The 22,312-nt window shown below is 44.1% G+C and overlaps 3 protein-coding genes across 5 annotated transcripts; all 3 read right to left on the bottom strand.

Annotated features, from left to right (window-relative positions):
* Positions 1–5,150: 5,150 nt before the first annotated feature.
* tcap (titin-cap (telethonin)) lies at positions 5,151–6,432 on the bottom strand. The gene is made up of 2 exons (XM_054759076.1): positions 6,152–6,432; positions 5,151–6,090 (listed from the first exon to the last, which is right to left on the bottom strand). The coding sequence occupies exons 1-2, from the start codon at positions 6,298–6,300 to the stop codon at positions 5,700–5,702; spliced, it is 540 nt and encodes a 179-aa protein (XP_054615051.1). The 5' UTR covers positions 6,301–6,432; the 3' UTR covers positions 5,151–5,699.
* A 294-nt stretch (positions 6,433–6,726) lies between these two features.
* mreg (melanoregulin) lies at positions 6,727–13,100 on the bottom strand. 2 transcript variants are annotated; one of them, XM_054759072.1, is made up of 6 exons: positions 12,979–13,100; positions 12,695–12,891; positions 12,023–12,185; positions 11,858–11,948; positions 11,523–11,774; positions 6,727–10,287 (listed from the first exon to the last, which is right to left on the bottom strand). In XM_054759072.1, exons 2-6 carry the CDS (start codon positions 12,790–12,792, stop codon positions 10,181–10,183), a joined length of 711 nt encoding a protein of 236 aa, XP_054615047.1. In that variant the 5' UTR covers positions 12,793–12,891; positions 12,979–13,100; the 3' UTR covers positions 6,727–10,180. The 2 variants fall into 2 exon arrangements, with proteins under 2 accessions (XP_054615047.1, XP_054615046.1); XM_054759071.1 differs by having other exon boundaries at positions 11,611–11,774.
* A 1,552-nt stretch (positions 13,101–14,652) lies between these two features.
* stard3 (StAR-related lipid transfer (START) domain containing 3) lies at positions 14,653–22,220 on the bottom strand. 2 transcript variants are annotated; one of them, XM_054759069.1, is made up of 15 exons: positions 22,116–22,220; positions 20,669–20,891; positions 20,503–20,580; positions 19,608–19,685; positions 19,477–19,530; positions 19,145–19,262; positions 18,976–19,077; positions 18,841–18,896; positions 18,681–18,773; positions 18,139–18,201; positions 16,412–16,507; positions 16,229–16,308; positions 16,045–16,149; positions 15,866–15,959; positions 14,653–15,719 (listed from the first exon to the last, which is right to left on the bottom strand). In XM_054759069.1, the coding sequence occupies exons 1-15, from the start codon at positions 22,157–22,159 to the stop codon at positions 15,597–15,599; spliced, it is 1,407 nt and encodes a 468-aa protein (XP_054615044.1). In that variant the 5' UTR covers positions 22,160–22,220; the 3' UTR covers positions 14,653–15,596. The 2 variants fall into 2 exon arrangements, with proteins under 2 accessions (XP_054615044.1, XP_054615045.1); XM_054759070.1 differs by lacking the exon at positions 22,116–22,220 and adding an exon at positions 21,715–22,093.
* Positions 22,221–22,312: the final 92 nt, after the last annotated feature.

The following is a 22,312-nucleotide window of genomic DNA, read 5'->3' as shown; positions in this document are numbered from 1 at the left end:
TGACTGTGACTGTACCTTAAATAAGAATGCACTACACTCGCAGCTAATTGACAGGCATTATCTAGAACTTCGTGTCTTGACTTGCTGAGCAAATCATTGCTGTCTTGGTTTTATACAGCATCCCGTCTTTTGGGGAATTGGGCTTTGTAACAGCAAGATAACCCCTCTCACACACACACACACAATTCTTGCCTCCTCCTATGGACTGGAGCCTCATCTCCAGTGTCGGTAGTTACACTTTATTCTGAGCCACAGCGCCTCCAGGCACACAGCCTCATTATAGGCCCATCAGCCCGCCTCCACGCCGCTTCAGCGCCCACGATCGCTCCCTCCCATGATCTCCCCCCCCCCCCCCGCCCCATTAGTCCCAGTAGTCATGTCAAGGAGGCGACGTCCGACTGTCACTGCACACAAACCAAAATCGACACATTTCACACTCTTCCGTCACATAAGCGAACAGATATTTTATTTATGGGCTTCTCATGAGCAGGGACACTTGCACAAAATGTGTTTGAGAGCCAAGGCTTTTATAAAAGTCAATCATTTGTCCAAAGGGCTGCACAAGGGTGTTTTGTTCACACGGGAGTTCTATAGTGTTGTAGTTGTAATGAAATACTTACCAGCATTAGTGGGATTTCTTGTAGCATTCAACATTTTCTGGTAAAATAAAGCCTTAATTCTCCAAATCTTTTATTTGTATTTTTTTGCCAGGGGTCAGTAACACCCTGACTGATAGGAACTGTTATCCTCAGGGATGCCAGATCTTCGGGCTTCCACTCTACAACTAGTCATAGACGTTCTTGTACAATGGCACCTCTTTTTTCATTATTCATTCACTCCACAAAAAATTGTAACGCATGAAAACTGAAGCCATTCTTCCAATAGGAAATCATGTAAATCCTATTTATTCATTCCAGACAACCAAAAATATTATAAAATATTATAAAATATTGAGAGTAATTATAGTTCTACGTGCAGAAAACAACGCAAAAATAATTATAAATGGCAAAGGGATGGAATTTATTGTAGCCTACCGTACATCCTGGCAAAATCATATTCAATAGTGTTTCTCACATTCTTTATCAAACTGCTCGCAACCGTCTTTGGCCCCATGGCGGGTTATTTAGCAGACACAGTCAACAAAAAAAATGCATGCAGTGAGCAAAGTTACCTGTAGGGGGCCTTATTGAGCCCTCGATTTCAGGGATCAATACGACACAGGGCAAACGGACGTGTCTGTTATGTGCAATACTGTACGAAAACAAGCAAAATTTATGTGAACATTTTCGACGAAAAACGGGGTGTACCAAAACAAGGTTTGACTGCATTAAAGGGATTGTTCGGATTTTTGGACGTGAAGTTGTATGACATCCCCCCCCATCAGATTTCCATGATGAAGAACGTAGTTCCATTTAGTTGCTGGGGACAATTAAGTAAAGAGTTTGGCTTCGAACGATATGCGTTCAAAAGATTCATTTGCATCAGACCTCACAAAACGCTTGGCGTTATATCTGTCTTAAATCTGCCAGATATAACGCCGAGCGTTCGGTGAGGTTTGAGTTTTTTGAGAAGGCAATTTTGTGAAGCAAATGTTTGTGATGCTAATGAATCTTATGAACGCGTATCGTTTTGAGAAGCCAAACTCTTTACTTAATTGTCCCCAGCAACTAAATGGAACTACGTTCTTCATCATGGAAATCTGACCAGAACCGGACTTAGGAGACCAAGTGGGGGGGTAAGTCTCTGTTACTGGACTACAATGCTGATGGGGGTGTCATACAACTTCATGTCCAAAAATCCCAACTATCCCTTTAAGTTGTAGCTTCTGCAGAAAGTTACGCATTAAAGGCAAAGACCAGCCAGCAGGGGGCGACATTAGCACAAAATAACAATCCATTTCTTCCCACAGTAAGCACATTTCTACTGCGTTTGTTTTTTTTCACAAGTTTCAGCATTCCTTGAAGCTGCTCGTGAACCGTCTCGTCCTATGCAGTAACAATGCTGAGGTCAGAGCTAACCTTGTTATTGATGAGTCTCCATCATCGTGGCGGCCATGCTTCTTGTGTCTCAGACAGGTTCTTCTCGTCCTGAAAGAAGAAGAATATATATATAGATGATCAATTATAATAAGTCTACTGGGAGCAGGAGGTTAAGAGCGCCACACAGCAACACCCAGCAGACAGCCAATTAACAGCCTCCTCTGGAGCTAACGAAGGCAACTTCAGAGTCGAACTGATAATAGGACTCCTGATTGAGGACGCCGCTGATGACTATAAATGGCGGCGGCTCATCAAAGGCTTTGCATCCATGAAAGGTTTCATCTTTCATTTTTTGACTGTAGGAAGGAGATGATTATTGATGCAGTTTCAGCTGTGCAAGACCCAAACTGACCAGAGCGTAGAAATGATTGCTATTTCTTAAAAGACACCTGTAAATAATTAACATATTTTATATATATATTTATTTTTTAATTCTAATTTGACACATTCCAAATCATAACATTAAAAAAATGACAACGTAACTTAGATTTCAAAAGTAATGTACATTTTTGAGGGCGCATTACCCAACTTGACCAGTTGGGGAAAAGCGATGACTGCTTTAACAACGCTTTTTAAAGAACACGAGAACACTTTCAATGGTATTACTTGACACCATTGAGAAGATTGACTCATTAAAACACGTGAAAAGTACTACTGTTTCAGGTACCGGTACAGGAATACACCATTTTAACTGTGCATTACCCTAACTGACCAGTAGGGGACAAGCTATTACTGATTTAACAATGCCCATATCATTACACTAGGAAAACAACATTTAACATTTAAGTGTTATTTGGCACAGCAAGCAAAAGACAACATTTTAGAAGACTTGAAAAGCACAACTTAATGCAGATTTTAAATGTTATACACAATTTAGATGGTGCATTACCCATATTGACCAGTAGGGGAAATGTGATTACTGCTTTAACTACGGTATGTCTATATAGGACTACTAGTAAAACACATGCTTACAGTTTCATCATTTGACACATTAAACATTATAAGATCATCTACAACAGGTTAAATACTTGTAAGCATAACTTAATGCAGATATCAGGACATACACAATACTTAGCTACAGTATGTCTATATAAGGACACGAGTAAAATAAATGCTTTAAATGTTATTATTTGACACATCATCATTTAGAACATAAAAAGGACACATTAACTCGGACTTTAATGGTACAATACGATAGAATTTCAACTTTGCAATACCCAGGTTGACCAACAGAGGGCGGTAATGTAAAACGTTAAACCTCACAAGCAAGACAAGCAAAGTGATTCAAACTTTGTTTACCTCGTTTAGCAACACTAGAAAGGTCAGCGTGTTGAAAATTGCTCCCGGTGTGATGCAGTGAGTGCCGACTACAAGCACAATAATAAACATATTGCTAACCAAACACTTCTCAGACAAATCTTTGCACTTTTAGAACAGTTTCCATGCAGATGAAATTGCACTCGGCCATGCAGAGCGTGTCTAATGCGGTGGCCTGTCACAAATGATGTTTAAATGTTGCCCTGTCAAATTGAACAGCCTCCCAGAGCTGATGGAACGGAAAGAATTCCTGGGGCAACACATGTCCTCCCCATGTGTGCATGTACTGGTATCCACTATCTACTGGGACCAACGTGCATGTGACATGGCGGGCCGGGCCGTGCCGCGGCTGCAGTGCAAGGGGGGTTCATTTGCAGGGAGCGAGGCAGGCGGCACATCGCGATCTCTGATAAAACACGGGGATTAAGAGCTCAAACAGGAAGAACGCGCTGATACCGCCGTCTCTACCACTGTCTCCAGGGCGATGCCAATGTTTACCCAGCTATTAATACCAAGCTGCCTGTCACAGGGAGGAAGAGGAGCAGCCTCTTTCAGGATGGGCGCGTATGGATTATAATGAACTACACCTATTGCGTGTACTTACAAAAAAAATGGATACAAAGAAATGAAGGGCCGACTGTTTGGTGGGCGGAGGACACCTTCACAGTATGTATCTATCCAAACAATGCGTGGGCGCCATATTTGTTTCAGCGTATCTGGCAGGTTTCTATCATGCTATTACGCCGCCTCTTAAAATAAAATTAAAGCACTTTCCATCGCGGGGTGTACTTTCCGTTCAGGCAAAATCTGCCGGGTCAATCGAGGCTCAGTGGGATCCGTCACACGATTAAATGAACACAATGGACTCTATTTATTCTTAATGCATCATGCCAACTGCTTGTGGAGCGTCTGTTTTATAAAAATACCACAGCGTCGTTACAAATGTTAGTCTACATCCAATACATATACAAGTTAACAAGTCATGAACATAAGCATCTGAACTTTTACTTGGGGAAGTACAGGCCTACAAAACAAAACATTGAAATACAATTATGAGGTCAGACATACACAAATGTGGGCAAGTAGACAGGAGGCATGGAGAGGTCACGCTCATAAAACCTTAGCTTAGCTGTTAGCTTGCCTTTATACAGTCATACCGCATATACACTATACCGCTTATAAGAATGATACATTATTAGCTAACAAGTCAGAAACATGAGAAGATAATGTGTATGCAATTAAGAGGTAATACTAACCCAAATTCAAGTAAACAGAGGCGAGGCCTACAGAGGCCACAAGCAGTTGATGAGTACTTTCTAGGAGGTCGCATATGGTTAGCTTAACTACAAACCTAACAACTCATGCAATGATGACAAAACAGAATATGATAATAAGTCATGAGTTTCACAAACCCAACATTAAATTATAGTCAACCTCAAAGAAAACGACTGAGTAGAAGTGGGAGAGTAAATGTTAGCTTAGCCACTTGGCGTTCACCTTCCAGAAGCTTCCAAATGACTTTTCTCCAAAACCACTGTGAGGATTTACAAAGTGTCCTAGGTGAGTCATCAATAAGTCAAACTGTTTTTATTGGTTGTGTTCAATACCTGTGTCCGTGGATGAAGTTTATGACGTTTGCGTGAATTGACTTGATCGCATTCAGTCTGCTAGCTTTGCTTTCTAGCTAGCTAGCTTCCCAACCTCCTGGCCTCCTACAGCCTTTATTTTTTTCCATTTATTTTGTCATAGTTTTTCCTTTCGCCCCTTCACAAAAATGAAGCACACGGCACAAGATTCAATAGCAGCTCTGATTTTTATTAAGAAATTAAATACAACTCTGGGAAACAAAAAAACAGTTAAACAGTTACTCTCAACTAATCTATCGAACACCCGAGGAGTCCACTTAGACAGAAACAATGCTAAATGCCGCAGATGTTAAGTGTTCTCTTGAGTGCTCGAGTGTTCAGACACACGCACACACACGCACACAACTACTGAATGTACACTTGCATGTCCGGAAGCCCTTCGTCTTCCCACCCATGTCACAATACCACCTCATGTTTCCATTGCAGCGACCACTGTATTGCAGTCTACAGGAGCACTTTCATTGCCTTCCATGCAGTGTGGATCAGCTGCACCATGACAAAGAACAGCTGACAACACACACATACACACAACCATTCGCCGGACCACCGCATGTTGACGACGTGATGCAGTGCTGGCCAAGACAGTGCTATAAATCTACACAAGAGAGGGTTTAGGATGTCACAAGTGCATGCACATTCTTTCTGCTCCTTGTCATCCTTTTCCAGCATCCCCTCCCCCCCATCATCCATTTTTGTTTCACCCTCTCTGGGCCTCCTGTGACATGGAGCGCCCCAGAGCTTTGGGTGCCTTGGTGAACTCCATGAGGGTGGGTTTGACGGGCGGCAGGTCTCGAGTGATCTCGTCCACGCTCCTCTTGCTGAGACACATACCATCCGTGGTCGCGAAAGGCTGCAGGTCCTCGGGGGCGTGCGGGCCGCCGCGCCCCAGGCGGACCCCAAGCTCGGCCGGGGTGAAGATCGGCAAGGGGAGGGTGTTTCTCTTTGGAAGCAGCTGGTGCTCCCTCACCCCTCGCTCCACGGTGCCCACCCGCAGGACACCGGAGGGGCAGGACTGGGTGAGAGGGGAGGCCTTCCACTGGCGGGAGAGCGTCTCCTTACGGGACGCGTCCTTCATGTCCATTGTCTTCCTGAAATCCAAAACAACTCTTAGCATGTAAGTCATCTTTGAACACAGTCCAGATCTCTCACCTTTCCTCAGGTTGAGTCTTGAGGCTGATGCTCCTCCAGTCAGCACAGTAGCTCTCCCTCTGAGCCTTGTTCTCCTCCCGGACGCTGCAGGACAGCTCAGCTCCCGCCACCACGCCGTTGCATTTCTCGATCATGGTACACACCGGCATAGTCTTCTTTGTCCTCGGATCTCCTCTGAAGGACCTTTAAGCTCACTTGTGAGGTTGAGAAGGATGGCGATGGTCCAGCTGGCCTCTGTCTCTCTCTCTCTGTGTGTCCTGGTGGGTGTCAGGGTTTGAGTCTCGCCTCCGCCGCCTTTATGGACACAGCGTTGCTATTTCGGATGCATGTTGTCACTCCACAATCGGCGTGCGCCGACATCTGACACTGAGTGCTTTGAGAACTGGAAGCTCCTCAGCAGAAGGTAATTGATGTGAAAAATCCCCCAAAGTCTCCTTGGACCAACGCTTTCCTCATCAGCTGTGCCTCACTCACACACATTGTATGTAGGGGTCATGGAAACATATATACACACACACACACACACAGACACACACACACACACAAACACACACAAGGGTTTCAGACTGGAATCTTAATAAGGATCTGGTCTTGATGTACACAGAGTGACCCTCTACTAATGTGGAAACTTTGTAGTAGTTTTTAACACACAAACACCACACACACACACACACACACACACACACAAACACCACACACACACACACACACACACACACACACACAAGTTCTCACAGCACATTGGACTTCAGCTCCAAAGACATCTGACTTGATTTGAACGTGATCCTCAGGGAACTGTTGCTCAACTACGACTACAGACATGATACTCAACTTGGACCCAAGACACGGAGGGTCAGGAGTTAACTTGGATTTAGCTTCGAGGACACGATAATCGACTAGGGACCTCAGCTTTAAGGACTTCATACTTTAGCTTGGACCTGAGATTCAGAACCAAGACTTAACTTAGACTTGAGCTAATAAGACTAAAGACATGACTTTAAAAGCTTTACTAAATACTTTGAATTGGACCCAGTCTTTGAAGACTGGAAACAAACCAGCAAGCTTTGAGGACTTGATACTAAACGTGGACTTGAGATTGAGGGGCTCAAGACTTGTGGATTTGAGATAAACTTGATCTTCAGAGACCTGAGATCTGTGATCTGCGTGGATCCAAGATTCAGAGGCTCAAGACTTTGTCTGGACTCAAGCTTTGAAGACCTGCTGCTTGACTTGGACTCCATGGTCAAAGACCTTCAAAGAATTTCAAGACTAGGACTTGAGTGCCCAAAACCTGTCTTGGGAGGAACTTTGACCTGGAGGTCAGCTTTGAAAGACCTGCTACTCAACCTGATACTTAAACTTGAGCTCTAGACATCTTCTGGACGTACTTTAAACTTTATTTCCAACTATTTCTTCGACAGGTAGATAGACAACAAGAAATCAGGAAGGAGACCTTTTTGAGACAAAAGTTCATCTGACTTTTACTGTTTTTTTGCACGATGCCAGCATCAAGACATCCTCGTCACGAGCTGCTGCCTCATGGCGGTCGTGAGCGCCGCATTCAGTGATTCATCACCTCGGTGACAAGAGCGCCACGTTCCCCGCTTGGGTTACAGCCTGGGAAGCACTCGCCTTGGAATGGAACATGTCTGCTGGTGTGATGTTACGCTAGTGACTCACTCGTCCACATCGGGTAATGATACCACACACACACACACACACACACACACACACAGGACCAGGCCAGCATCATCAGCTGATTTTCTTATATTAATGTTAAAGCTTCTCTTTCTTCACACACAAAGGGGTGACATTTTGCCAAAACACGTGCTCCTACTGTGTTGTCAGCGCTATTATGTTTCTGACAAATACGCCACATGGTGGTGCTATGACACTCCAAAGTTCGACCCGTCATAAATTGGATTGACTTGACATTTCTCACGCAGCTCATTGCCCTGCTTGAAGATGTTTTCAAGACTCGCCACCAAATTTGGTACACACCTTCAGGGGACAGACAAGTACAAATGTCTGGAATTTGACAAACACTGGCTGAAGAACATGGCCGCCATCAAGCGCAACGGGCCTTAGGAGCTAACTATCTGTAAGTCATTGGTCATTTGTTTATTTCACGTAGGCTAGCTTGTTTCACAAAGCATTTTGAGCACAACCAATAAAGGACGCCACCGTTGTTGTTTTCATGCAGTACCAGTCAAATGCTGTATGCGCAGGTGAATGGCAATTGTGCATAACTAAAGGAACACTGTGGCAACTGTACAATACAAAAAATAACACATAAGCAGATGTGAGCAACACCAGGCACCAGTGCATGCTAGCCAATATTTCTCGGCGCCCTCAAGGTCATCAGTTAAGTTGTGTTATGATGACTCCATGACAACCTCGCAGAGGCATCATACAAATCCAGCGTGTCATCTTGCAAGGCTGCCATCATTCCTTCTGTGAGGTGACTGGCGGTGGCGTCCACCTTTAAGATGATTTGGGGCGGGTGTTGAGTCATGCGGTGGCAATGAAGCCTGGAGCGCCTCTGCGCCCACCCGCCTGCACTGGGGGGCTTGCCGGTCCTGCCAGGAAGAGCTCCGTGTTGTTGCATAACCGCACTGTCACAGCTGTCGGGAGGTGACATTCGGATTTGCTGTCACCACGGCGGAGATGGGAAGGGAGGCAGACGATGGAGGGCAGGCCTGTCAGGAGGTGGTAAATAAAGCAGAGTAGTGGGGGTGGCCAAGTCTTTGAGTGGAGGTTTTGCAGAAGGAAGCATCTTTGGGAAAGTTAACATTCTGTTGCAGCACATTCTTAAGTTATGCAAATTGTTGCCTGAAAATGGAGTTCAAACACTAGAAAGGCATAAAGAGCAGACCAAGGAGGAATAAGCCAGACATTTTCAACGGTTTGATTGGGTTAAGGCAGGGGTGGCCAGATTGTTTTTTTTTTTTTTTTTTTTAATGGCCCGCGGCTTGTTCCAAAAATAAAATTATACATGGCCTGCATCAGAATATTACAAGGGCCACACTAAAAATACCAAAAGATGACAAGATTTGAACTGTTTTTATAAGCGATTTAACTGTTTAGCAATAGACAGTCATCCCTCACGTCGACGTTCAAATCGCACAGCTTCACTCTCACATTTTTTAAACATATATTAATGTAATTTGATATGTGGCCCATGGTGAAAGCAGTTTGGACACTCCTGCATTAGAATATTGTTTTGGCAGACCATGACATCAGGACCCAGCCTCTCACTCAAAAAGAAAAGATTGAAAGATCTTCTGCTTAACAACAAGAAGCAGCAGCCGCCGCCGAAACAGTCATCCCACTGAGGTGATTTGACACTGGACGGCGCCCCACCAGTACTCCTGGGATCTGCGGCATGCCGGTGGAGCGTGGTGCGAGCACCAGCCAAGGGCCGGCGAGGCTGCGGAGGCAAGCGCACAACTGCCAAATAAATGTCTTTATGGGCTTAATTGAACTTGCTGACATGAAGGGAATGTCGCTTCTGGCTTTCAAACATTTGAGTTGGAACACATGACTATTTCATGGTGAAGAGGACACCAGAAGACACACACAGAAAGCAGCACATGAGCACTTGCTGGAGACAGGAAGGGCGACAAACGGGGGAACAGAGCCACAGGGTTGACACACTCCCCTGCTTGAAGACAAACTTGAGAGCGAGTCAGCAACTTGTTTGTTTCGGGGTTTTATCAGTCGTGTGAGGCATCATGGGACGTCAGAACCCTGAAGGTTCTCCACAGACAGAACAATGCAAGCTAAGAACATCCAAAATCAAACAAGTCATGCACTTTGAGAGACATAGCAAAAAAAAAAAAAAAGAGACCTGTCTTTTCTGTCCTTCCAGTCCCTTCCGGGTTGATGTCTATCGCCCCCTGCCTCGTGTCTCTAGTATTGCACCCTCACGGTCGGCCTCTCTGCCTTTCATCTTCGTCGCCGCTGTCGCCCTCGTCGTCGTCCGCCGCCCCGTTCATGGCCTCCACGCGGGCCAGCAGCAGTGGCAGGTTAATGGCGCCGCCCGGCGTGTCGTCGTCTGACGTGTCCCGCGGTGGGTAGAAGCGCTTGGCCTTCGCCAGGAAGTCGTCTGCGATGTCGAGATACAGCAGGCGATCCTGCGAATAGAAAATAATTGAATGTTGTAGCCTCCGTACACAAGTTCAGTGCACTTCTCTAAATAGGCCACAAATTCAGGAAAGTTGCTGTGGGATGGCGTAGTATGACGTAGTATAATGTCACACTGAGTGGAAGGATGGCGTAGTATGACGTACTAAAATGTCACACTGAGTGGAAGGATGGCGTAGTATGACGTAGTATAATGTCACACTGAGTGGAAGGATGGCGTAGTATAATCAAGTAATGTCACACTGAGTGGAAGGATGGCGTAGTATGACGTAGTATAATGTCACACTGAGTGGAAGGATGGCGTAGTATAATCAAATAATGTCACACTGAGTGGAAGGGGTCCTGCTTCTTTCCACCCATCATTATACTGTAGACTTAATATTTCTTCTTTAGCTTAAAATATGGACTCTTAAAAGCCTGAAAACAAGTATACATACACGTGCCCACTTTACACTTTGGGTACTCTGGTACGAGTACAGTCGTTCTTTGCAATATTGCGGTTCGATCACTCCCTTGCTATATTGCCTTTTTTTTTAAAGGAATTAATGGTCACGGTTTAGTGGTAGACTATGGTCTGTTATTAGTCAAAACATATTGAAATGCAAGTGATATGTAGAAATGTAACATCCATCCTTATTACATTACCATGCCTTGCACTCGTTGTAGCCAGCCATGGACGCAGTGTGAAAAAAGGTTCTTCTCCCATTGGGTGTGGAAGTGGTAAGTTTGTGGCTTCTTACTTTGAATTTGAGGCTAACTTGTTAGCTGTCTAGAGTCCTTGTAGCATAATAGTTGTGCAATCTGGTGTAAAAATGGAATAATAGGAGTGTAATGGTGACTATAGGGGTGCTCTAATAATGTTAAAAAAGTATTTAGAAAGAATAATAAAAAGGTTTTCTATGCTGTAAATATTCCATTTATTAACAATGAAACGAGGGAGTAGTGTACACTGCTGGTACACTGACGCCATCTAGTGGCACTCAGGAACACACCAGGGTAGTGTTTTTAACACAGAGGGTACCAATTCCACTTTACTCGCTGTTGACATGCTTCCATTGGCAAAAGCAGGTCCCACCAGGTACTATTTCTACTGGTACCATGTGAGTCATTGGAACTTCAAGTCAGTAATGATAAAAATAAACACACACGCTAATGTGAGCCTTAGCGCTGGAAATACAGTTTTTTTTTAGAATGCTTCCTTCTGACTGATGCGTGGAAAACCGACCTGTGAGCTTGGCACCCCAACAGTCGGGTTCCGAAAAAGTGCTTATTTCACTCGCGGAAGCAGCCAGACGTACGCGTGTGCTTCTCACCAGGATGAAGAGGTATCTCTCCGGTGGAGATTCCCTGCTATTGAAGATGGATGTCTCGGAGTGGAGCGTCTGCAGCAGATTGCGCGCCGCCGCCGCGTTGCGCATGCGGTCCAGCGAGGCGCCGGCGGACACAGTCAGCAGAGAGTCGGCCTCCGCCATGAAGCCTAGAAGAGAACGTGTATAAACGGCTTTCAAATTGCATTTTAAAAAATTTAAAAAACACATAAAAAAAGATGTGTGTTCTCACCGAGGTTCTCCAGGACGGTCTTCCACTTGTCCCGGACTTCCCTGCGAGTGTCTCGCATGGCCTCAATGTCCACGCTCAGGCGACGATAACCCTAGAGCGCAGCATGCATGACAAAAGCCGCATGTCATGTCAATGCAAATTTTTTCTTTTATTTTTGAAACCTACCGAGGATCCCATGCGCGTCTTGTTGCGGGCCTGCAGCAGCGAGTAGAGCGCCCGGTCGTCATCCCTCTCCGAGTGGCTGCGGTCCCCCGGCTCGCTCCACAGGTTGGTTTCCTCGTCGCGACGTTTCTGGACCTCCCGGCTGAAATAGTCCAGCGGATCTGGGCTGCATGGACACATTAACGGAGATTTTGTTGATTATTGGTTTTTTTTAATCAACATTTTTATGCTTACTGTTTTTATTACTTTTAAATTATACATTTTTTCCATGATTATCATTATTATGACACAAAAAGCTGCACTGGGGCAGCCTGTGACCTTTTTTTAAATTCATATAAAAACATAACATAATCTAAAGAAATGTAAAATAAAAAAAAACTTTATTAAATAATGAAATACAAAAAAATACATAAATATATAATTGTAAAAATATGTTTTACGTCTTTTAATACACACATATACAACTATTTTGACCAATAGTTTGTGATAATTGTAATATGCGCAGTGGCATAGGTTAACTATTTAGTTACTATTTTTAAACCAGCTGATTGAAGGGAATCAAACTGGGTGTTCTGGGTCACAGGCCACATACTTAACCACGCAATTAAAATGTTTAAAAAGCGAGTGCACATTTACAGGAGCATTACGGTAATGTTCAAAGAGCGGTGGTCTTACGGCATCAAGGGCTGCTTCTCGTCATCGTTGTCGCTGTCGCTGTCAATGCAGCAGTAGCAGCAGCACCGCATGCAGAACTTGGAGAAGGCCGAGCCCATGGATGAAGATAAAACCTCTACTTGTCTTCGTTAAAAAAATTTTAAAAAAAGTTATACCCACACCAGATTGGAACGAAGACCACGTCGCGCGTTCACATCCTAGTGGGCAACAAGAAGTGAAGTGAAGTGAAGACGAGAGAGTGGGGGGAAAAAGGAGGTCTCACTCTGGCTAAAGTTAAACGTCACCTCTTGTTCAGCTTCCCATGATCCAGGATGGCGAGGCGGGTCCCTGCAGGTGGAGAGGCCAGAGGAGGTCTGCTGCTTCTCTGCAGACCAGAGCTCAACTCCCAACATTTCACACACCCATCATCGGCCGCAGATAGTCACAGCCGTGTCATGTGAGCAGGCTGCATCACCCCCCACCCCCCCACCACCCCACCCCAACCCTCTCCATGCTGTTCACATTGTGTTCTCTTTGAGAACACCATTTTTCTTCATTGTAATTACACGCCACGGGGGGTGGGCGGTTAGTGTACCTTATTTTTTAAACACCCTCTTCTATGAAGTGGAACTTCAGACCCCTGGAGCATGTGTGACAAGATGGCCGCCGGCTCTTTGTTACTGTAAGAAATGTTCTGTCAAAGCAGGAATGCACACATAAAGCACGGAACATTCATCTCTGCTGCAAACATCTTGGAAGTGGTCATCTGAGCCTCACAAGCTTAACGCAAATGGGTCAGAAACTGAAGAACAATTCTGCTTATTCCCCTTTCCCGTGTTCCGCGAACGGACAAACAGTTATTGATCGTACTGACAAGAAGAAGGCAACATTGTTTCACAAATAACAAAAACACACCACGAACGGTGACGACCTCTGTCACTGTGTGCAGGAGCTACTTGCATCTAAAAATAGACACGTCTTTGTGTCCAAATGAATAGGGTTCTTGTTCGGACCCACCCCAAACACCTGTAGGTTGTGAAAATATTAACTGACAGGTTTACATTTCAATTTGACCATCTCAGTCCGGATAGCATTGAAAACCAACAGGGTTCTTGCTCTGACATACAACAATCAAAAGATAACGTTAAACTAAAATTTGATGCTAATTTTACCTGAGTATTGTCTATCACGTTAACTTCTGACTAGGGATGTTCTGATCGATCCACTGATGAGTATTGGCTGATTTCTGTCAAAAACACATGATTGGCACATACCAATAAATGCCTTTCGGCATTTTTGCTGTTTGACTATTCTTGCATCGTTGTTTACACGCTTTACCTAGCCGTCACTAGCAAAAGCAAGCTAGAGTTATCCGCCGAGCTACTGATCTTCGGACTCCAAACGTGACTTTTTTTAAATCACAGTAACATTTAGTTTTTAAAACCATCAATCAATGCGGTTAGGTTAGTTCAGAGCTTGTTTTTGTCCCACGGGAAAGCTACAGGTGGATATCACGTTCATGGGCTACGTACTGACTTTTTCCAAGTGTCACTGGACAATTTTGCTCTCTTGTTGTCATTATACTAATTAGCGATTGTCTATTTGTGTGTGGTTGTCATACATTTATGAGAAAAAATTAGTAATGTTATTACCTTTGCCCAAGGCCATAAGTCCACCCTCAGCTATATTGTGGCGGATTAGCATTCAAAATCAATCTGTCTTGCTACGACATAGAAAAAACAATGCCAGGAGGTTCCAATATCATGCCTGAAAAATGCAAAGAGCCGAGGAGACGAGCAACGTATTCTGATTGGACTTTTGACTCTCCTTATTACCTCCAAGATTTGACTGGAGATCATTCAAAATCAATAAATTAGAAAGAACAGTTGAGTGTATGCACACAAGACAGCGTGCTCTGTCCTGGCATTTCATAGAAATGTCAAGTACTAGCTCGGGAATAAAAAGTATGACTCCATAACTGTGAAATAATCCATTTATTAGACACTAGCTAAAAATAAAAAAACAAACAGTTGGTCAGTTTGACTTTACATGATGTTGTAAACCAGGCGTGAACGCCACAGTGTGATGCGTGTGACCGTATTAAAAAGCGCATTGAACAGTGTGTGTGTGTGTTAAAAGAAAACGCACAAAAAACAAAAATAAAAAATGCAGCGGCAATAAAGGCACCAAAAAAAAATGTTGATACGGCTCGTTTCTTTCATTTGACATTTCTCCACACTCACATGTCTGCATGGGAGAAGAACAAACTGTTCTCTTTTGCAAGGCTCATCACATGATCGCCTCTCCCGACCTCCAACGAGGAAGAGAGCTACTGAAAGAAATAACGAGCTCGCTACAAGGCCACCTGACGCCGTTTGGGTGCTCGGCGACATTTGCGAGCATCTAAGAATCCTCGCTCCTGATTGGCCCAAAAAAAAAAAAAACAATCAAGATGCAACTTTAGCACCTTTACAGTCATCACTTAAACATTTTGTTATGTGGCCTCAGGCTCTTACATATAATAGCAGACATTTCTTACAACTTCTTCAACCAGAAATTACACAGGCAGTCTTTTTTTTTTTTGCATCCTGGGCAAGGAGCTAAGCACATTTTGGTGGTGTCTCCCTCTTGTGGCTGAGTGGAAAACTCAGTGTACAAGTGTCGGCTGTTTTGTTGTCAGCAAAAAGAGCGGAAGCACCACATGAAGTGAATAAAAAAAATTGTAAAAAATTAAGCATGTGTGCAAAAAGAAGATAAGGCTCAGAGAAAAAGTCTTTTTGTATCAAGCAAGGAGGAGGAGCAGGAGGAGGACGGCCAGGACGGCAATGTGTGTTCTCACGTGTCTCCTTGGAGAAAACAGCCTTCTGTGTACTTTTTGAGTTACACCTTGTATCCAGGGGCGGGCACTCTGCCATCATAAGTGTTAGCGCTGGTGCTTGCAGCGCACGGTGGGACGCAGGTCAGCGATGCGTTGGCGGAGGTGTGACATGAACTCGAACATGGTGGCGGCGAGACTCTGGTGGATGAGGTAGCGGGGTAGTCGACCCTGACAGGAAGGAGATGCAAATGTGATTTTTTGAATGATGTTCTAACAATATTATGTGTTCCTGGAGCTTGCTTATGAACTCTGAATGAAAAAAAAAAAAAAAAGGCTTTGCTACAGGTCTTAAAATAAAGCTTTATGAGTGTCACCTTCAAGTCAGTGTTGAGGATCCAGATGAAGGTGCACACGGACGGGTTGCTGCTGGATTTGAGGACCACAAATCCCCCAGGCCCATTCTCCCCCCTTCACGTGAGAAAGGTTAAGAGTCAAAACAGAAAAATAAACTAACAGCAGTGTCATCGCTACAAAAAATGCCGCCCTTTCCGACCTGACGTAGCGGCCGCCGGGAGGCTTGGCGTCGTGGTCGGTCGCCATGCCAGCAGACAGGTAGCAGTCGCGTTTACGCTCCACCCGTCTGACGTTGACAAAGTCTCTGCAGGGAAGAAACGGGTGACGTCATAAACAGAGAAGCTAGGAGGTAGTTAGCCAAATTGGCTGCCCAGCCGTCATACCGGGCGGACACGACTCCTCCGGCCGCCCCGGCCGAGACGTCATAAGTCACCAGCGTGTTATCGTCCACCCGCTGCAAGATCTAAAGAAGCGGAAAGGAATGCTTCAACCAAACAAACAGTGGCTATATTTGAAAAAAGATGCTGTTAGGTGTCAACACTACAGTTGTAGTCACCCAAGCTGACCTGGCAGACTGACACAGTTCTGTTCCACATGACCATCTTCTCAGGCTGCAGGATGACTTCCTGGTACACCAGCTCAGCGGAACACTGCATTAGGGCCTGAAGGAACCAAAACAACCCAACATGGATGTCATGTTTGCATCAGGCCAATAGTCGCAAAGCACACTGGAGGAGAAACCTTACAGTGGTGCCTTGGTTAACGTCATTAATCCGTTCCAGAGGGTCCGACTCAAACCAAAAAGGAAGTTTTCCCACAAAAAAAATTATATATATCCAATTATTGCGTTCCAGACACCCACAAATGTTAATACAAAACACATTTTATAGACAATAATTAAAGTTGTACATGCAGAAAATGATGCAAAAATAACTACAAGTGACAAATGAACTGACAACTAAACATTTAACATGACTTTTATCTAGTTTTGTTGGCAAAACAAAACCATCAATTAACAAAATAACAATTGCAAAAATGGAAAAAATATATCAAACTAAATGTCATAGTTGTAGAACCAATAAACATGTAACATGTGACGTCGTGGAAGTGTGCAAGGATGCCTTATAACACGTGTCAAACTCGTGCCACGCCTCATCGCCTTTCTCATTAGTGGGCACGTCATCCAAGATGGCGGAGCAAACAAACTGGGCGGTATTTTGGACGCTAAACAAACAGGCAAACACAAGCCAAGCAAAATTTTAGGAACAAATTTGAATGGAAACTGAACCGGGGTGGACGTTAATCGAGGCACCACTGGACTTCCACACAATAACAACCATGTGATGTCTGCCAGCCAATCAGCCAAATGTGTGTGAGAAAGTGTTGAAAATTTGAATTTCTTCTAATACTTTCAGTCTAATAGCCAATTCAGAGCTAATTGATTAGTTATTAATGCCAATTAATCGGCCAGCAGAGTCGCTGAACACAGCCTCTGACTTGATACACTTGTTGCATTCAGGAACGCTTGGAAATCAGGAATTCCCCACAAGGATCTTATGAGTGTGACAAAAAAAGGCAAGTAAAGCCAAATGTAATCAAAGAACACGCTTGACGACTGTGGTAAACTAATATTTGTTTTGATTGTGAAGAGAGGGTTTTAATAGTTAACCGTAAAATTGATCATTGAAGCTGTCTTGAATGCGCCATCCTCATAAACTTAACATCCTCACGAGTGTCCCTTTGGATCGGTTTCCATGAAGTTTTTTAGTGTAGTTTTTAGACTTTGACAAAAACATAAACATGAATAACGCTGTCGAGTCTGTTGGCCAGTTGCAATAAATCACAGCTTTGCTCACATGATGTCCAGTCAGCACAGATACGGAGGCCTGATGCTTCGCTTGAAATGTCAAAATAAAGCCCTCGTTTATCATCAGTAGCTAAGCAGAAAACCCCGTTATTGTACACGGTAGATCAAGCCCGACATCATATACAACCCGTTCACTGTGCACACACGACAACTGGATGTTTGTTTGCATTAACTAGCGTGACGGACTATACGACCCTCTGTTGGCTGCCATTTGCAATGTGTATGTTGAAAGTAAAAATAATTACAGACCCCCGCAACCCTAATGACCCTGTAAAATGACATGCTAAATGTGGCTAACCTGCTTGAAAGACAATGGAGCGATGATAAGCAGTGCTGATGATGGGTCACATGTTTGAAAATAGCGCTGCTAAACTAGTGTCATCAGCCAAGTATAAAGTGGGTCGCGGGTAAGCGTGACATCACTACCTTGAGGATGAACGTCTTGCCGTGGAATGGAATCTCCAGCGTGTAGACAGAGTCGCCCGCATCCTGAAACAAAGTGAAAGGGAAAAAAAATTATGAAAATCACAGAACCAAGTTCTTTAAAAAACAAACAAACAAAAAAAAACCTACATTTTAACTAGAAAAAAAAATATCTGAAAGGATTTTTTTGTAGCGGTGTTTGAAAGGTCCAGGGTATATGTAGCTTGTGACACTTGGCATGCGCATTCAATGCACATTAATGAATGTGTAGTTCAGCACTTCTGTTGCATTGTTAACATTACATGAATCCAAGTTTTTCTTCTATTTTTTAATGATTTTTGAATAATGAATAATTTTTAAACATTTTTTTCTTCATATAAAACACATTTTAAATATTTTAATTACGGAATAAATATTTATTAATTATAAAAATGTTAAAACTATAAATAAAAATAACTTATTGTATATTTTTTGATCAACTTAATTTTTGGGGGGGCTTATATTTATTATTGCGCATGTATTTGAACCAGACAGGAAGTGCTCACGTTGTTCTTTTCAAACTTCCAGTTGTCCTCCTGAGCGAGGATCTGCTCGACGATGGTAAGAGCCTCGCGTCCTTGTCCCACATACTCCTTCTCCTGCGAGGACAGACAGGAAGAAAGTCAGACTGATGGCGTCAGTGTTAGGACGCCGTGCTGGTGGTACCTGAGCGGTGACCGCACGCCGGCCGAGGCCCTCCTCGTCGAGATCTTCCTCGGAGCCTGCAGGTCAGGGCAAGAACAATGTCAGGAAATAAAAGGCGAGCCAGAGAGGAGCAGGGCGCTGTGTTGCAGACATCACCTGCAACCGATTCGGGCGGCGAGTAGAACTGTCCGTCCGACAAGGCGCGAGGGTACATCATTGGGGCGCGCTCGCAGGCTGCGTTCACGGCTGCCAGGTAGGCTGAGGTCCAATAACAAAGTTTAAAAAGGTATTTTTTAGGGTGCGTTTGTATGCTGGTCCTTCTCACCTCTATCATCATCTGCCTCCTGGGTGAGCACCTTGAAGTCCAGAAACCAGGTCTCCAGCCAAGCCACCACAAACGAGGTGATGGGCAGCACGTAGCCAAATGCATTCTGGGACAGCAGCTGTGTGCACACAAGAAGCGCTCTTTTGCGTAGCCATAAAAAGTAAACGTTTGGAGCACAGCTGGCAACAGGGGTCGTCGGAAGTTAACATGGTCTGCTCAAAACATTGTTTACTAGCACTGATGCAGAAGTGAAAACGTTTAAGAGGGTGAAACAGATAAGCCTGCATTACGCAACACACAACGACAAAAGAAGAAGAAGAAATAGCACTCACGTTAGAAATAATGACCTTCACCACGAGGAAGACGCTGGTCACGAGGGTGGTGACCTGTGGAATGTTCTCATATTACTTCTTCATGCCTGGGAAATGTGTGTGTTAACATTCTGATTGTTTAATGAACTCACCGCGATGACCCACCAGTGCTTCAGGCGAAAGACGGCATAGCCCACCTGCAGGCACAGGAACCGGAACAGAGCCAGCAGCTGCAACCAGGAAGAAGAACGATTCATTTATTTGTACTCCAAACAAACAGAATTCAAATTGAATCAACAGGAAAACTATTAAATTCCCTCAGAAACTGAGCCCTAATTAAATATGTAACAGCAATTCCCAGACAAGGTGACAAAAACTCCCCCCCACCCCCCAGTGGCTCTGGGCAACAAAGGGATGACATCACTGCCACCTGATTGGCGCCTCATTAATACAGCAAGGCATACACAGCGCAGTTGCTGCTCCGCCTATGTCCTGTAGGTGTCAGTAACACGCAAACTGTTTCTGACAGCCAAAAAATATAAAGAAGACAATGCTTCAGCAAAATGAACAAAACACAAATGGCACAATAACAATTTTATTAACTTAAATATGAATAAATCAAATCGCAAAACTGCAAGTGGTATCGCTCTGATCATTGTAACTTTGTTAGGTATTTAGCACAATTACGATAAAGCGGTGCACTTACCAACCACATCCAGCAGATGGAGCTGCAGTGGAAAAAGCCTGACGTATGTGTGCCAGTTGGCACCCAAATGTGTATATATTATTATTACTACCTGGTATATCGTAGTTAAATATGGAATATTCTTAGTTATAGGTGAGATGAACGTTGTGTCACGCATGTCAGACCACTAAGGGGAGCGATGCCGGTTAAAGCACAAACTAGAAGAAGGAAGCAGAAGAAAAAAGTGAAAAGTTGTGGCTATGAGAACACAAACTGCAACATCGCCACCTACAGGAAAGGAGCGGAACAGTACGGCCTCGTGTAGCATATTTCCCGACCAAATAAGAGCAGTGCAAACTTACAAAGATGTCGAAGAAGGACGACCTAAAGTGGTAGCGGATGACCTCCTTTTCTAGGCTGTCCCAGATGGTGCTGGATATCTACAGAGGGGGTGGGGGGAATGTCAAAGTTCACACCAGCCTAACACCTGGCAACAAACTGTAACAAACAAAATAAAAAGTGTCTCACATTGAGCTCAATGATCCACAGGAGGGAGATGAAGAGCAGGTCAAAGGTCACAAAGAGGCAGAAGGTGCGGCGCACGTCCGAGATGGCCTTGCGCTCAGCGGGCGGCAGCAGCATGTACGGGGACGGGAGGGACAGCGTTGTGGAGTAGGAGGCGTTGAGAGAGGCGATGGCTGGGAGGCTGCCCCCGAGCTCCCCGTACTCTGCGCCCGGCATTCCCGCAGACCTCAAATAACCACATCATCATCATCATTAATTGCCAGACACACTTTGTAGGAAGTCTTACCAGAAGAGCAGACGTAAGGGCAGGGGAAGGGTTTAATATTTTCTGTCTGTGTCACATGTCCCAATTGTTTTGTCCATGTTTGTTGTCTATTAAATTGACGCCGGCGCGCATAAATGTTGAAAACATGACCGCTTGTACTTAATGCAGTATAGGTGAAATAGTAAATACACTGGACATCGACGTGCGTTTGACCCTATCGGCCACCGTAACTTTTGGTATAACAACAGCCACTAATAGAGAGCATAGTTATGCTAGTGAATCATAGACACTCGAGGCAAACAACAGTCTCCATTATTAGTCATCTCCATCCTAATCCTCCATAAGAACACACTGAAAAGCTATTTAACTGTTATTTAAAATGACTCTTTACTTATTTCCGCTGCTTTCAGAGCAAGTTCCTGATCGGCTACAAAAACAAATATCTGTCAAACGGCCAAGTTATTCACTTAGCCAAGTTGACAAGCAAGCTAGCGAGCTAACACGCAGCACACAGCATATAAAAACACGACTAAGAAGAGCACACACGATAGTTTAGAAACGTAATTCATGGCTGTCTACAGTACTTAAAAACATGGATGCTAGGTTACCCTTATTAGCTTACACTGGCTAATTTACCTTCCGTGCGTTGTTCATCACCTCGCTATCTTTGACACGAATGCTATCTTCCACAAAGTAAGGCCAAAGCAAGAAGAGCACACATTGTTTCTAACTAGCGCTTTTACGTCGTTTGAAAATTTCCCAATGTTTAATGTTTTGAACTTACTTGTTTTACCGCTTCATCATCACCATGCAAAGTCTTCCGGCCAAAGACGAGGACATTCCGAAGAGCACAAATCACGTCAAGATAAGTCCCTTGTCTACCGCAGATCACGTGATCACATCGCTTGTGGACGCTGGCGTGGACTTTTAATTCTTATTTTTTTTTTAATGTCTTCCCTAAACATTGTCAAGAGAAAATTTAGTGTTCGTCAAGGTATTTTTGAGTGGGGGTTACTTGTAAAGAAATAATCGTCATAGGATGGTTGGTATTGTGCCCTCCAATGGTCGCAATGACTGACTAAAGTAAAGTTAAACTTCAGTTTACAGAGGAACAGATTCGTCACACGCTCGATGATAAATCAAAGTTATCATTAATTCAATAAAGTGGATAATATATTTACTTACGAAAAGAAGAGGAGGGTATAAAAAGTATTTAAAAAAATTCTCATGAAGTAACTACACACCGGAGAACGACATGAGAAAAACGAAGCACAACCGAAACTGCAGCGACCAAATCAACAAGCCAAAGATCACGTAAACACCGTGGAGACGAACTTCCGCTTTTGTCAGCAAACACAGACGGACGCTTTATATTTTCATTT

Source organism: Dunckerocampus dactyliophorus, chromosome 18 (genome assembly GCF_027744805.1).
Source record: "Dunckerocampus dactyliophorus isolate RoL2022-P2 chromosome 18, RoL_Ddac_1.1, whole genome shotgun sequence".
NCBI classification, from domain to species: domain Eukaryota; kingdom Metazoa; phylum Chordata; class Actinopteri; order Syngnathiformes; family Syngnathidae; genus Dunckerocampus; species Dunckerocampus dactyliophorus.
This window is presented reverse-complemented; position numbering and strand designations above follow the sequence as displayed.